Source organism: Peromyscus leucopus, chromosome 7, assembly GCF_004664715.2.
Source record: "Peromyscus leucopus breed LL Stock chromosome 7, UCI_PerLeu_2.1, whole genome shotgun sequence".
NCBI lineage: Eukaryota > Metazoa > Chordata > Mammalia > Rodentia > Cricetidae > Peromyscus > Peromyscus leucopus.
This window is the reverse complement of record NC_051069.1, coordinates 32,537,037-32,551,119: the sequence shown is the minus strand read 5'-3', so window position 1 is coordinate 32,551,119 and position 14,083 is coordinate 32,537,037. Positions and strand designations below refer to the sequence as shown.

The 14,083-nt window shown below is 45.8% G+C and overlaps 1 protein-coding gene across 3 annotated transcripts in view; it reads right to left on the bottom strand.

Moving 5' to 3' along the window:
- Nucleotides 1-14,083, bottom strand: part of Jhy (junctional cadherin complex regulator) — a 59,405-nt gene that overhangs the window by 10,178 nt on the left and 35,144 nt on the right. For all 3 annotated transcript variants that reach the window (XM_028866298.2, XM_037207589.1, XM_037207588.1), the window contains exons 4-6: nt 12,262-12,375; nt 6,358-7,007; nt 1,281-1,575 (exon numbers count right to left, since the gene is read on the bottom strand). In XM_028866298.2, coding sequence (XP_028722131.1) covers nt 1,281-1,575; nt 6,358-7,007; nt 12,262-12,375 — 1,059 coding nt within the window. The remainder of the gene's footprint in view (nt 1-1,280; nt 1,576-6,357; nt 7,008-12,261; nt 12,376-14,083) is intronic.

Genomic DNA, 14,083 nt, shown 5'->3' with positions numbered 1-14,083 from the left:
CTAGGGGTGGGGCCGGTCCTGGGCTGGTGGTCCTGGGTTCCAAGAGAAAGCAAGCTGAGCAAGCCTTGAGGAGCAAGCCAGTGAGCAGCACCCCTCGAGTCCCAGAGACACAAGGAGATGGGACTGGACCAAGGACTTTGGAATGACTGAATCCACCAGCTTCCTCTCAACCCTGCAGTTAAGAACCCAGTTCAAAAGCTTTTGTTTTTCAACTACAGGAAAGTTCTCTTCTGAGAAGCTGTGTTTGTCCAATTCTTAGGCCCTGGTAATCTATGAGCTCTGGAGTAAGCGGACATTTTCCATGTTGACAGGAAGTGTTGGTTGCTAAGGCTGATGGTATGTCCCCATGGAAACGATACATAGGATGCTTGCTTCCCAGTCTGGTCTATAAGTGTTGACTTATCTGAGAAACACTTGGAAGTGATATAGGCACTACGTTAGCACCCAACTGCCATGTAATCATGTTTCTCTGGGGGAAGAAGCGACCTGTGATTCCCGGAACTCAGGCCTTCTTATTTACAGTGGAAGCTAACAGCAACACTCTCCGTGCCTCAGAACCATGAGCTAAATAAACTTCTTCATAACATAACTTGCCTTGGGTATCTTATTATAGTAATGAAAAACAAAAGCACATTATTTCACGCTGGGACCAAGTGATCTTCCTGAGAATGTAAAAAGTTGCGTTTAAAGCAAGACATGGAGAGACTGAATTGCACAAAAAATACTCGCCATGGTGACCCAATGTCTAGATGAAGAACTCAGTAAAGACCTGCTGCCATTCTGGAGAGCAGCTCAGTCCACTGGTTGGCCCGGGTACTTCCTATAGAAGCTGAGGTAAGATGTACACCAAGAGGGATCTTCTGGTGCCGGGGAACCGGTGATGGATGGCGAGGGAGCTCTGGCAACATGGCTCTCCCTCACACAGCCCTACTCTCTCTTTCCAGATATGAAGGTGTGAGTCTCAGCTTAGGAGAGGGACTGAGGTGAAGGAAAGCGGGGATTGAATTGAGGGTAAAAGCAGAATTATTATTGCCTTCTGCAGTGTATACTCTTCCCTGAGATGACCTGAAAAGAAAGCGGGAGTAGGCATCCTCGACAACAGAAACTTCTGGAAAGATAGGGAGAGGGAGTCAGGGAATAGGGAGGGATGGAGGGGAGAGTTCCTAGTTCCTGGACCAGTTTGCTGTGGGAGAGGCTAAATAATGACCAGCCCCACTCCAGGCCCATCTCTGTCATCAAAATTACAAAGTGACTAGGCTAACCGGCCACGCTCTTATCACCTTCGTCCTGCTGTGCTTCCTGTGTCTTCTCCCTCTTTCCAGCTGAAGCAGGTAGCCTTCCGAATTACTGCGGGCCATCTTCATCTGGTGTCGGCGGCTTCTCTCTGCATCCAGTCGGGATTCGCTCTCTACCCTGGACAGGATGGGCGGGAGTGTGGTGCTGGACAAGGAGCCCTCTCTGGGCTGCACTTCCGCCAGCTGCACCAAGGCTTGCTGGTGCTGTTCCATGATCTGGGCGAGCCGGGAGTCTGGAGAGGCATTCATGCGTTCCATGTCTGAGGAAGAGTGGAATTTCCTTTGGAGAAAACACACGTGTTTTCAATAAAACTTGACTCCCTAACACCGCTTTCTGTGTAGACGTCTTTAGGAACCATTTATCGGTTCACGAATGTATCGATTTCTCATCTTCAAATCCTCCTCTTTTTCCTTGGGACATTCTAACCCCCTCTCAAAAATATTTATTTATTTATGTGTCTCTCTCTCTGTGTGTACATGTGTGCACAGGTGTCCTTGGAGTTCCAAAGGGGGTGTCAGATCCTGACACCCGGAGTGACAGACATCTTATGTGAGTGCAGGGAACCAAACTTGGGTCCTCTGTAATAGTATTCGACTCTTACCGGCTGAGCCAGCCTGCCAGCCCCCAACAGATGAGGCTTGCTAAGAACTCTCAGTTAGTGCTTGAAGCACAGGCTAATAAGCAAGCAAGCTAACAACTATAAAACCCCAAATACCATTCTGAAACCCAACGACCTTCCCATTTCCCAACAGCTGGAAATGATGGATTAAATTAAGGAAGCGGTCTTTAAATACGTAGATGAATGTGTCAGAGAATCTGGGAATCTCTGGGGATGGAAACAAAAAGCAATGAAAGGCAAAGCAGGTTCTGGATTAGTTGAAGATGTGGCTTTCTTCGTGGGACTTTGGGGCAAAGGACTTGAGGTTTAAGAGTTAGTGCTGGTAGGCTGGGAACGTGACATGTGTGGTGGAGCGCATGCCCGGCTCAAACGGGCCAGCAAGCAAGTCTTGGGGTTTTCTTCTCCACGCCGGGAGGGAGGCAACTGCCTTTTCTGAAGCTCCACACCTTGGAGACGTGCATTTCTGAAGAAATAAAAATACTCTTGTATCTGTGAGGTATCAGGGACAGAAATTAACCGGACCCCCCTCCCCCAAGAAAAAGACAGAGACCTGGCAGGAGGAGCCTTCCGTCAAGTGGCCCCCACTGATCACCCCCCCAGCAACCTGATGTCAATGGGCCTGTCACTCAGCTCCCGATACAATGTGATTTTCAGATTGTCAGACAAGCAAGAGCAGCCCTGATGCAGATGCAGAGCAGGGGGAAGAGAGAGAGAGAGAGAGAGAGAGAGAGAGAGAGAGAGAGAGAGAGAGAGAGAGAATTCCACCAGCACCAACCAAAACCCAGAGGAAAGAGAAACTAAGGAAATTTAAAAGCTTAAAAACTGTCAAAAAGGCTCTCACTTAAAAAGTGCAGGGCTCTGGAGAGGTGGCTCTGAGGTTAAGAGCACTAGCTGCTCTTTCAGATGACCCAGGTTCAATTCCCAGCACTCACCTGGCAGCTCACAACTGTATATACTTCCAGTTTCAGGGAATCTGATGCCCTCTTCTGGCCTCTGAGATCATTGCATACATTTGGTGCACATATATGCATACAGGCAAAATACCCAAAAATATGGAAGAAGAAAAAAAAAAAAAAAAAAAAAAAAGGAAAAGTGTCCTGGGCTATGGTGGTGCACGCCTTTAATCTCAGCATTCGGGAGGCAGAAGCAGGCAGATCTCTGTGAGTTCCAGGCCAGCCTGGGCTACAGAGTGAGTTCCAGGAAAGGCGCCAAAGCTACACAGAGAAACCCTGTCTCGAAAAACAAAAAACAAAACAAAATGCTCTCACAGCCATGTACCTTGTTGAGAATGTAGGATGTCAGGAAGGAACGATGCTGTTTTCCTGGAAAGAGGCGTGTCAGAAGATAGCCACAGCAGCAAAGATATACCCTGAGACGCACCAGAACAGGAAGAGTGGAAGTCAGGACCCACACGGCGCCATCCAGAGCAGCCCCGGAAGGAGTAAGTAAGGCATGCTACTGGAAAGCGTGGACAGATGATGGAGAGGATGGGAAGAGACGGCCCATGAGACCCTTCTGTGTTTTTCCCAGAACAGAAGGAGGCAAGTCTCCAGGTTCAAAGGAGCTGGCACAATCTATAGAAACAGTGATCTTACAGCTCCTGGAGAGAACATGAACAGCCATGTGCGAGGGAGCTGGAATCAGGTGGCTTCATATTGTGCAGAAGTCATGCTGGGAGCAAGAAGATGACTCTGAGGGTAAGTGGTTTCTGACTTAGAATTCTGCACGACTCCGTCAGCTGTCACTCAGACGGGCAGAATAAAAACAGTGTCAGTGGTGCGAGTCCCAGAATGCTTAGCTTCTAGGCAGCAGACGGAGCTCTCTAGTAGAATGAGAGGGGGAAGTATGGGAGACCAGGAGGGATGGAGAAGGGCAAAGGGAAATTGTCTGAGGGATGGAGTCAAGGGGCATCCTTAGGTAGGATGGAGTCAAGGGGCATCCTTAGCTCCATCCTGGTAGGACAGGTCCTGTCATGAAGAGAGCACATGCAAGACCCCACAGGGAGACACCTGTCCTCTGCCATCACATTTCTTGTTCAAACAAAAATACTAGAGGCTGAGTTCAGCAAAATAAGGAAAGTGAGATTCTGGAAAGAAAGAAAGAAAGATAGAAATCCAGTCAGGAGAAAGACCAAGAGTGTCCTTCCTCAGAACAACTGTGCAGCAGGTCTCTGGAACAATCAGAAAAATTGTTGAGAAATGTCAGCCTGGTATGATGGTGCAGGCCTGCAAATCCCAGCACTTGGGAAGTCGAGCTAGGAGGATTGCCGTGACTTTGGGGACAGCCTGGGTAACACGCTGACTGTTAGGCTCTAGCCAGGATGACACAGTAAAATTCTGTCCCCCTAGCCACTCAAAAGGAGAAAAGGTAATAACAGAAAAGAAAATAAGGACATGACTACAGATAGAAAAGATTTCAAATAATGTGAACAAATGAAATGAAAACTTTAATGTAGTACATCTTCACACAAGTGCTACTTTTTTTCTAGAAAATGCAATTTGTCAGACTGACCAAAGGTGAAACAGGAACACTGTGAAGACTAAAAGTCATTATAACAATGAGTAGGGGCTTCAAATCTGCTCACAGACAATAACAAAAACAAGGCCAGACAAAACAACCTTGATCCAAACAGTTTCACGGAAAAATTCCATTGACCTTTTGTGTCACATGTAATTCTGATTGCCTGTAAACTGGACCAGAGGATAAAAAAAAGTCGAAGAGAGCCAAGTCTTCAACTTATTCACAAAGCCGACACTCTTCCAGGGTGCTCAGGTCGTCCCTCCTCATATCCCCCCCCCCCCCCCCCGCCTTCCCGGACTGACCAGGAACGCAAAACATAACTGAACTCCTGACCTTGACAAGAACTTGAACTGATTTTTCTGCCTCTGTCTCCCAGAGTTAGGACCTGTGTCACCACACCTAGTTTGATAGCATATTGATAACACAACTGCCTGTCTTCCTTCATGTATATGAATGTCATTAAATCCTAAACAAAGACAACGGAGCAATCTTTTAAAAATCCAGTCTGGGGGGCAGGGCGTGTGGTAGAGTCCCTGCCTAAAATGTGCAAGTCTCTGGGTTCCTTCAACAGCACCACAAAAACAAAAGTCCAATATGACAAGTTGGGTTAATTTTGGGGATGAAAGGATGGCATCACAGTAGAAAGCCTATGGGTATATTTCATCACATTATAGGATTGGTGAGACATATTTGATAAAATTACAAACTCACTTATAACAAAAGTCCTTTGCAAGGGAAAATACTAACAGGAAGAAATTTTCTATATCTGTCCACTAAAAACTAAAGATTATTTATTTTTATTATTGTGTTTGTGCATGTGGCTGTGTGTGTGCACAAGTGCACATGTGTGTGCATGTTGTGAGAGTATATGCCTGTGTAAAGGATGACATATACATGTGTTACAGTGCATGTGTGGAGGTCAGGGGATAATGTTTGGAGATGGAACTCTAGACATTAGGTTTGCATGGTGTGCCTGTTTGGAGTCAGGTTGTTGCTATGCAGTCCTAGGCTGCCCTTGAATTCAGTATCTTTCTTCCTTAGCTTGCTGTGTAGTAAGAGTACAGGGGGACACACAACCACACCCAACTTAAATATTAGTTACAATTACAAAAGGGTGGAAATCAGCCCCCTAGAGCCAGAGAAAAGACAACAAAGGTGCTGTCGCTGTCACTGCAGGAAGTGGACGACTCAGACCCTTACTAAGTGTGTATCCCGGGCCATCTGACAGCGCACCTGTCTCCCTACTGATTTATATGTAAAGTTGCCTCTCCATCCTGCCTGGAAAACAAGCTCATGGAAGGCACTCTGTGTCACACTGCACATACCTTCTGTGCACTTCAGCATCAAAGTCATCACATGTCAGGTGTCCAGAAAGCACGTTTTGTAAAGGAGCATCAGGGATGGTCTCTTGAAGTGACTTTAAAAACTAGCCTTTTCTTTCTTATAGAAGTAATGCATCTACATGGTATGGAACTTGAACAATTCTAACTCTAAAGAAAGAATGAAAAATAACCTTGATTTCTCTTGCCAGAGATAGTTACTCTATCTTTTAAATTTAAGTTTTATTTATTTTTTTAAATTTATTTTACGATGGGTCTTACTATACAGCTTTTACTGGCCTGGAACCTGCTATGTAGACCAAACTGGACTTGAACTCATAGAAATCTGCCTACCTCTGCCTCCTGAGTCATGAGCCACCACACCCAGCCCTTTTTATGTGTCTGGATGTTTTGCTTACATGCATGTCTATAAGCTAATATATATATATATATATATATATATATATATATATATATATATATATATACACACACACACACACACACACACACACCAACATTATACATGCACACACACAAAACCACATGTACATTCACATTAAGAAAAATATATTTTTTGAAATTAAAAGAGAGAGTTCTCACCATAGCATCTCTATGTTCTTGTATTTTGTCTCTGCCTGCGGTTGTTTGGATGGCTTCTTGATCTTCGTTGACCTGTGTGTGTTCATGTCATAACCAGACGGAGGGCCTTTCTGGCTCAGGGACGTGTGTCTGTGAGAAAGTTCATTGACGTCTTGCAGATCCATATCAGAAAGCATGTAGATGGGCTGCTGCTTATACAAAGAACTTTTTTCTTCTTCATGTTTATGCCCTCTTTTTTTATTAGTATTCAGCCCCAAGACAGAGTTTTTATACAGTACTCTGTCGAAAGCCTGCTTGGGTGGAACGAACATGTCAGAGGTGACTTTGGGATTGTGGGTGAGTGTTCTGGAGTCCTGTAAGTCAGTGTTAGAAGAGTTCATATATGTGGCCATCCCATGCTTTGCTGAGGCATCCATAGGCTGCCTTTGGTTTTGTGCTTGTTGGACAGGGTAATTCTGGCTTTTTTGACTGAAAAGGAGCTCTTTGGTCCCAAGAGATTTCAGGCTATTCTGGTGTTTCTTCTGTTTCTGAACCCTGGCCTTGCCTGTTCTTCTGGAAGGTTGTGGCCCATTGGCTGCATTGGAAGAGTGACCTCTTGGGACATTGCCTGATTTTCTGTCTTCATATTGAGACAAATGTTCTTGGTAATTCTAAAAAAGATATTATAGTTAAGGCAAAATTAAAAGATGAGTACTTTTCATAAATTTTCAACTAATTCTTTTTTTGTTTTAATGGGAGTTGAAGCTTCTAGGAAAGTGGGCATGGGCTGAAAAGGAGAGAGTACAGATTTCCTAATTGCAGGCGATTAGGTGGCGAGCGGTCGAGGAAATGTTAGATTGTGAGCCCAGAAAGAGCTTGAAAGCTTCAAACAGCCTCTGTGTTAGGTCTCTGACTGGCAAGCCATGTGGGAAGGTGTCACAAAATTGGGAATGGGAGAAAGAAAAGCGTTACCTCCAAAGAGATGCAGAGGAAGAGTATACATCTACGTCAACAGGTGCAGGCCTATGTTAACTCAGTAGTTAGAAAACCCCATGCAGAGGACACCAGAGGTCTGCCTGTGCCAAGCAAGTCCAAATTCAACGTGAGGAACAGTTCAGACCATCAGCTCAGCGTACTCGCACAGGTCAGCGGCTGGAAATGACCTCCTTGCCAGATGAAACAAATTAGATCTTATTCGGAGGATTATGAGCGAGCCCGAGCAGTGATCGGGCGTCCGTGAAACCACAAGGGTTGTTTTGCTTTCTGTTGCTTAATATAGCCTGCACTTAGGCAATCAAACATCTGGGGACAGGGATTTCAATCTCAGAATCATCTCCATGCTTTTCTAAGTCCAGTAACAACAAAATGTACTCCCAGGACAATAGATACACTGTGTAACTATATTGTGCTGTGCAGCCATTTAAGAGTATTTCCCGAGGAATGGAGCACTCATTACTTTGTGGAAAATGAGCAGGGTTAAGAGGCTTTTGGAAAGAATGATTAACTGCTTATTGAAACAGTAAGATGACCATGTGCATCGATGTGTTATATAACTGCAACGTCTTTGTCCCTTTCAGGACACACATGTCAAAAAGAACCCTTCATGACCCATATCTATGCAATGTTAATTGAAAAATGCAACCATTAGGCAGCCCACTGGAGGCCGGTGAAAACAGCCGAAGAGGACAGAGCATGCCTTTTCTTGTTCAGATTTGTCTTAGTTGGTTGGGAAGGAAGATTGAATCATGATGATATGGTTTTATGTTTTATTTCACTTCCCTGATACAACCTGGAAGGCTGACAATAGGAGCCTCTGCATGTTCCCAAATAATAAACATGGTCCCCGTTTTGAATAAAACCACACTAGGATGTTAAATTTACAGGGTTATTAAGTGTTCAACAGTAATATACAGCCTCACTTGTAATAGCAGATTGATTAAATAAAGAATGACTTCTATTTGAAATGTAGCATGCTTTCTTGGGAATTTGAGCCTTTTGAGGATGGACCAGGCTCTCATTGGCTCTTATAAATTTTCAGTCTTCACCAGCAGTTCTCTCCGACCTTGAAAACCTGACAAAAATCACAAACAAGCAAACACCTTTCCTTATGCATCCAGGTCAGAAAAATGTTCCCTTCCACGTGGTCTACTGAGTTGCATGGGCAAAGCATGAGCAAAAAGACTCAATACATGGCCCCAGGTCCATTCTTCTCTCTAGTGGTCCTCCACAAATTTGTTCAAGCTTTTCATTACATGTATTAATTTGTGTGCACGTGCACGCATGGTCATGTGGCCGCACACATGCCATAGTGCATTTGTGACATCCAAGGACAACATGCAGGGGTCAACTCTCACCTTCCACTGTGTGGGTCCTGGGGATAGAACTCATATTGTTAGGCTTGGTGGCAAACATCTTCGCTTGCTGAGCCAGCCATCTTGCTGGCCCAGCAGTTGCTATTTTATAAACTAACAGGTGTGTTTCTGAAATGTAATGGCTCTTTTCATGCTGTCATTGTGTTAGTTAAGGTCAAACAAGCCTCTCTTTGCCCTGATCTATAAACCCTAACTTACACCGACCAATCATAGCTTTCTTTTCAACATTTGCTCAGTTTTTCACTCTCTGGGGGAATAAAGGACTAACTAGAGACTTTCTGCTGTCACCTGACTTATATTTCCCCAGTTTCCTCTCTTTATTCCCTTCAAAAGGGAAAAGAACAACTCCAGGAGAAATTCCTTTTCTGGGGGCCTACGTCTGAAGTTCCGGTTACCACTTAATTCCAGCCATGTTGTTACCTTTGCTGCTGCTGATTCAGATCACAACAGCCCTCATCATGGGGTGCTTTGTCAACAAAGGCCAAAGACTCATCATTTCACCAAGCTTGAATTGTCTCAAGAGTTAAATCCTCCATTCACATAGACATAAGTGCCCGGAGATGGCATCTCAGTCCTCAGAAAGGAAGACATTTATGGGCTTGATATGATTCTTCTCACCGCCCAAGTAGCCTACTCGAGATCTGCTGCTGGCTGGAGATTTATTACCCTACAATTGAGGCATCAGGTGTCACTCTTCAGGTGGTGAGACCCTGAAGTTCCCTGAAGTTAATATACAAAGCCATTCTCTCCATCAGAGGCTGTTTAATCTCCATCAGAGCGGAAATCCGCGATTTCATTCTGTTCTCACTAGGATTCTTTTGTTACCCACGCAGGCAATTGGAATACCCTCCATGCACTCAGACTAACGGCTTAATGGCAGTAGGTTTTCATGTCACATGTGGAGTGTCAGTGCTGGGAAATCTCAGTGCCCGAAGGTGAGATGGGAGTGTTATAGTGAGAGCCATCCTTAGTCACCAGTGTCCACCTATGCTGTGCCAATCATTCGAGCTCTGTGAGAGGCGCTCTCTGGCTGCTTCTGGCTTGTGGCTCATGTGTCATAAGCAAAAAGCAGGATGCACACTCTTACTCCAACCAGCTGCTCATCTCTTCTAACATAGAGGCCACTGTTGCTTTTAGCTGTCCCGATTGGGCCCTGGGGTCCTGGGAGTTGTACCTAGGTTCCAAGATCACCACTGGCCCAAAGAACTTTCCACTGTACTATTCTGTTTATCTTCTGTGTTTGTTAAAAATAAAACGTGTTCCAAATAGCCATTTCATGCACCCGGAATATGTCCTGGTCCCACTGCCAGGGGCTCCCTGAAAAGATCTAGCCACATAACTGTCCGCTCACATTCAGAGGGCCTAGTTTGGTCCCATGCATGTTCCCCAGCTGACAGGCCAGAGTCCGTGAGCTCCCATCAGCTGAGGTCAGCTGTCTCTGTGGTTTTCCCCATCATGATCTTGACCTCACTTGCTCCCGTGATGCCTCCTCCCTCTCTTCAACTCAAGTCTAGGATTTCAGCATGAAATGACTTTTTGGAACACATTCCCTAGGGTGGGTACCTTGTTCAGCCTTGACACGGGGAGGAGGGGCCTGACCCGGGCCTCAACTTAGTATGCCAGACTTGGTTGACACCCCAAGGGAGGCCTTACCCTCCCTGAGGAGTGGAGGGGGTGGGATGGGGGGAGGTGGGAGGTGTGGGAGAAGGGGAGTGGGGGCAACTGGGATTGGTATGTAAAGTGAAAAGAAAACTTTAAAAAAAATCAATTCATTAAAAAAAATAAACAAAATGTGAGCTTAGGTTTCACATTTTTTCTAATATTATTAAGAAACATCTGGCCGGGCAGTGGTGGCGCATGCCTTTAATCCCCAGCACTTGGGAGGCAGAGCCAGGTGGATCTCTGTGAGTTCGAGGCCAGCCTGGGCTACCAAGTGAGCTCCAGGAAAGGCGCAAAGCTACGCAGAGAAACCCTGTCTCGAAAAACAAAAACAAAAACAAAAACAAAAAACAAAACAAAACAAAACAAAAAAAAAGAAACATCTGGCATGAATTATTAGCTAAGTCCCTCGTTGTCAGCAAGGAAGAAGTCAGGTCAGACAAACAGAAGCAATACAGATCTGCTGCTGGTGTTGACCGGACCAAATGTGTAGCTCCTTAGAAAGGTGGGCAAAGGGGCTGACCACAGGGGCTTGACCATGATTAGTAAAGCCACGTGGCTTCTCACGCTGTCACCTTTGGCGGTTTTGTTTTGGATCTGGGAAGACCTCATTTCACCCTAGGACACCTGGAGGGGTCATGTGGCCAGGGACTGACTTCCTCACTCACTCAGTTTGGGCACACCAAAGAAATGGGACTTAAGACACCCGTGAAGACCCACGGGAGAGCACAGAATGCTGCAGGACAATACAATCTGAGGAAAGGTCCACAGAGAAGGTTTATGCAGGAAGTAAAGATCTTAAGTAGGCCCAAGAATCTGACACAAACTTCATGATTACACCAAGACTCTCAGGTTGAGTCCTGGATCCTGTCCTCCACACCCCACTGCCAGGAGACACTTCAGTCCCCACCTTTTCTGCTTTTTGATGTGGCCTCCCTGACATGGGCTTTCAGGAAGCTCTAGGTGAGTGACTATTTATTAATTTACTTATTTCAAATTCTATCAGCAGCCAAGAGACCTGGTGAGGACAAGAGAGAGTTTAGGATGGCTGTCTTCCCTAACTTCTCTGATGCTTGGATGGACTTTTATGTTTTAAACTTTATAGTTGCTTCATGTGTGACTTTAACTGGCATTTTCAAAAGGCTCGCCTCTCCCTCCCCCCACCCTTGAAACAAGGTCTCACTTTGTGGTACTTGCCATGTACACCAGGTTGACCTCGGACTAACAGAGATCTGCCTGCCTTTGTCTCTGAGTGCCAGAACGCTGGAATTAAAGGCATGACACCATGCTCTTTCAAACAGGGGTGGAACCTGATCCAAGAATGGCTCCATATAATTCCATGGACAGACTCAGGAAGAGATGGGATCCTAATTATTTTCCTATTTCTTCTAGAAATAGTGCGACAATTACCCCTGCCTCCAAATCACTTACGAGTGTCCACGGACAAGAAGGATGCCATCATACTAAGTTACCAGTTGGCAAGCTTGAACGTTCTGGAAACGAGGCTCGGTGAGGCTCTGAGGGATTCCATCAGCTTTAGGGATGGCGTCACCTGAGTCTACTGGGTAGCTACTGGCTCCCAGAGGGAACATACCGTTTCTCCCCTGCACATCCCTCATCCCTTCCTTTGGTGAGAGATTTTTGTCTCTGTATGCTTGGAGCGTGACATGAAGGTGTTCTGGGACAGGGGACCTTTTAAGAAGCAGGCAGGGTTGCTGGCAGAGCAAGCATGCAAGCTACGGCACTCCTTGGCAGAAGGCGGTCTTCATCTTAGCCTGGTAGGTAAGTATTCTAGGCAGAAAACAGACCCAAGTAACAGGAACCCAGGGACAAACATGACTTATATCTAGCAGCATCACTTGAAGCACACTCCACACACAATCCAGCAGACGACCTTGAGTTGTTCCGCTCTCTGATGCCATTTGTCCTCAGGATCCATGGAAGCGTTTTCCACCTCCTTGTCGTTCTGGACAGCCATCTTGCCAGCGTCTCTGATGGGGTAGGAGATCTAAGGGTATAAAAGCACAGAGCACAGTAAGTGACACATACTGCCTCCTAAGTGGGTTCATTTCGGTCCTACAGCCGTGGGGGTTCGAGTCTGCGTACTCTAGAGAGCGGTCCTGCCAAGACAGGATGCATGTTTGGTTTATTTCAAGGGTCCATTGTTTTGGTTCTCAGGCACTTCTGTCAGTCAGCCTTTCATCAGTGTGATAAAAAAAAAATACAAGACAAGCCATGTCAAGGAGGAAGCATTTATTTCCATGCATGGTTACCGAAGGTTCCGCCCACGGTACTTAGCCTGTTGTTTTGGGGTCTGGGGTGAGATAGAATATCATGGTGGGGGGTATAGGATGCCACAGCTGGTTTACCTTACAGGAGCCCGGAAGCTGGAGACACGGAGGAAGGGGCTGGTATCTTAGTATACTCTGCGAGGGCACAGCCATATGATCCACTCGCTCCAACTAGTCCCTGGCTCCTAAGATTTCTGCTATCTCCTGACGGCACCATCAGGTGGGGACCAAGCCTGCAACACCGAGATTTTTTGGGAAAATCCGAGGTAAAAATCATTAGAGGGACCTGGATTGCTCTCAAGGAAGATGGAAAGAAAGTGTTCTCTCATGCAGGGGTGAAGAGGGAATGGGTGCTTCGAGGTCCCAGTACTCCTGGTTTAGCGGTCCATGCCTGGTCAGGAGACTCACCTTTAGGATAGTTATTCCAACAGGATACTGAAAGTACCAGTTGATCCCATCAACGGAAATGTGATGATACCATACCCTTTACTTACAATGAGGAATTTGTCCTGATAAACCCATCATAAATTAAAAATAAATGCATTTAATTCACTGTGCTGACTAGCTTTATTTTTCAACTCTATACAAGCTAGGTTCTTTTGGAAAGAGGGAACCTCAATTGAGAAAATGTCCCCACCAGATTGGCCTGTGGGGCATTTTCTTGATTGATTGATTGATTGATGATTGATGTGGGAGGGCCACTACTGGGCCGATGGTCCTGGGTTGTATAAGAAAGCAAATTGAGCAAGCCAGTAAGCAGGATTATATTGTGGCCTCTGCTTCAGTTCCTGCCTCCAGGTTCCTGCTTTGAATTCCTGCCCTGACTTTCCTCAGTGATGGAGTGTGACCTCAGAGTTGAAAGATGAATTAAACTCTTTCCTCCCCACGTTGCTTTTGGTCATGGTACTTTACCATAGCAACCTAAACCCTAACCAGGACATATACCTAACCATCTGAACCCCACAGCTTAGCCTAGCCTACCTTAAACGTGCCCACACAGTTGAGCAAAATTATCTGACGAGGCCCCTTTTAACAGGCAGGTGCAGTGGTGCACACCGGTCATTCCCTGCCTGGGAAGCTGAGGCAGGAGGATGAGGAGATGGTGGGAGGTGGCGGATACTTTAGGAGGTGAGTCCTAGTTGGAGAACACAAACTACTGGGGGTGTGCCTTTTGAAAGCCACATTGGGTCTGCTTCCTGATTACCCAATGTAGATAGCATTTTCCTCCATATGCGGTGGCTGTAACAGTCGGCCTCACCATCAATCCAGGATCAGCGGAAACCAATGAACTACAGAATGAACCTCTGCAACCGTGCCCAAATAGATCTTCCTTTCTGATCTGTTTTCTCAAGTATTTGGATCACAGCTATGCAAAAATAACAACCCTCCCCTGATTATTTGTTTCCTATCGAGAAACATGTCTCT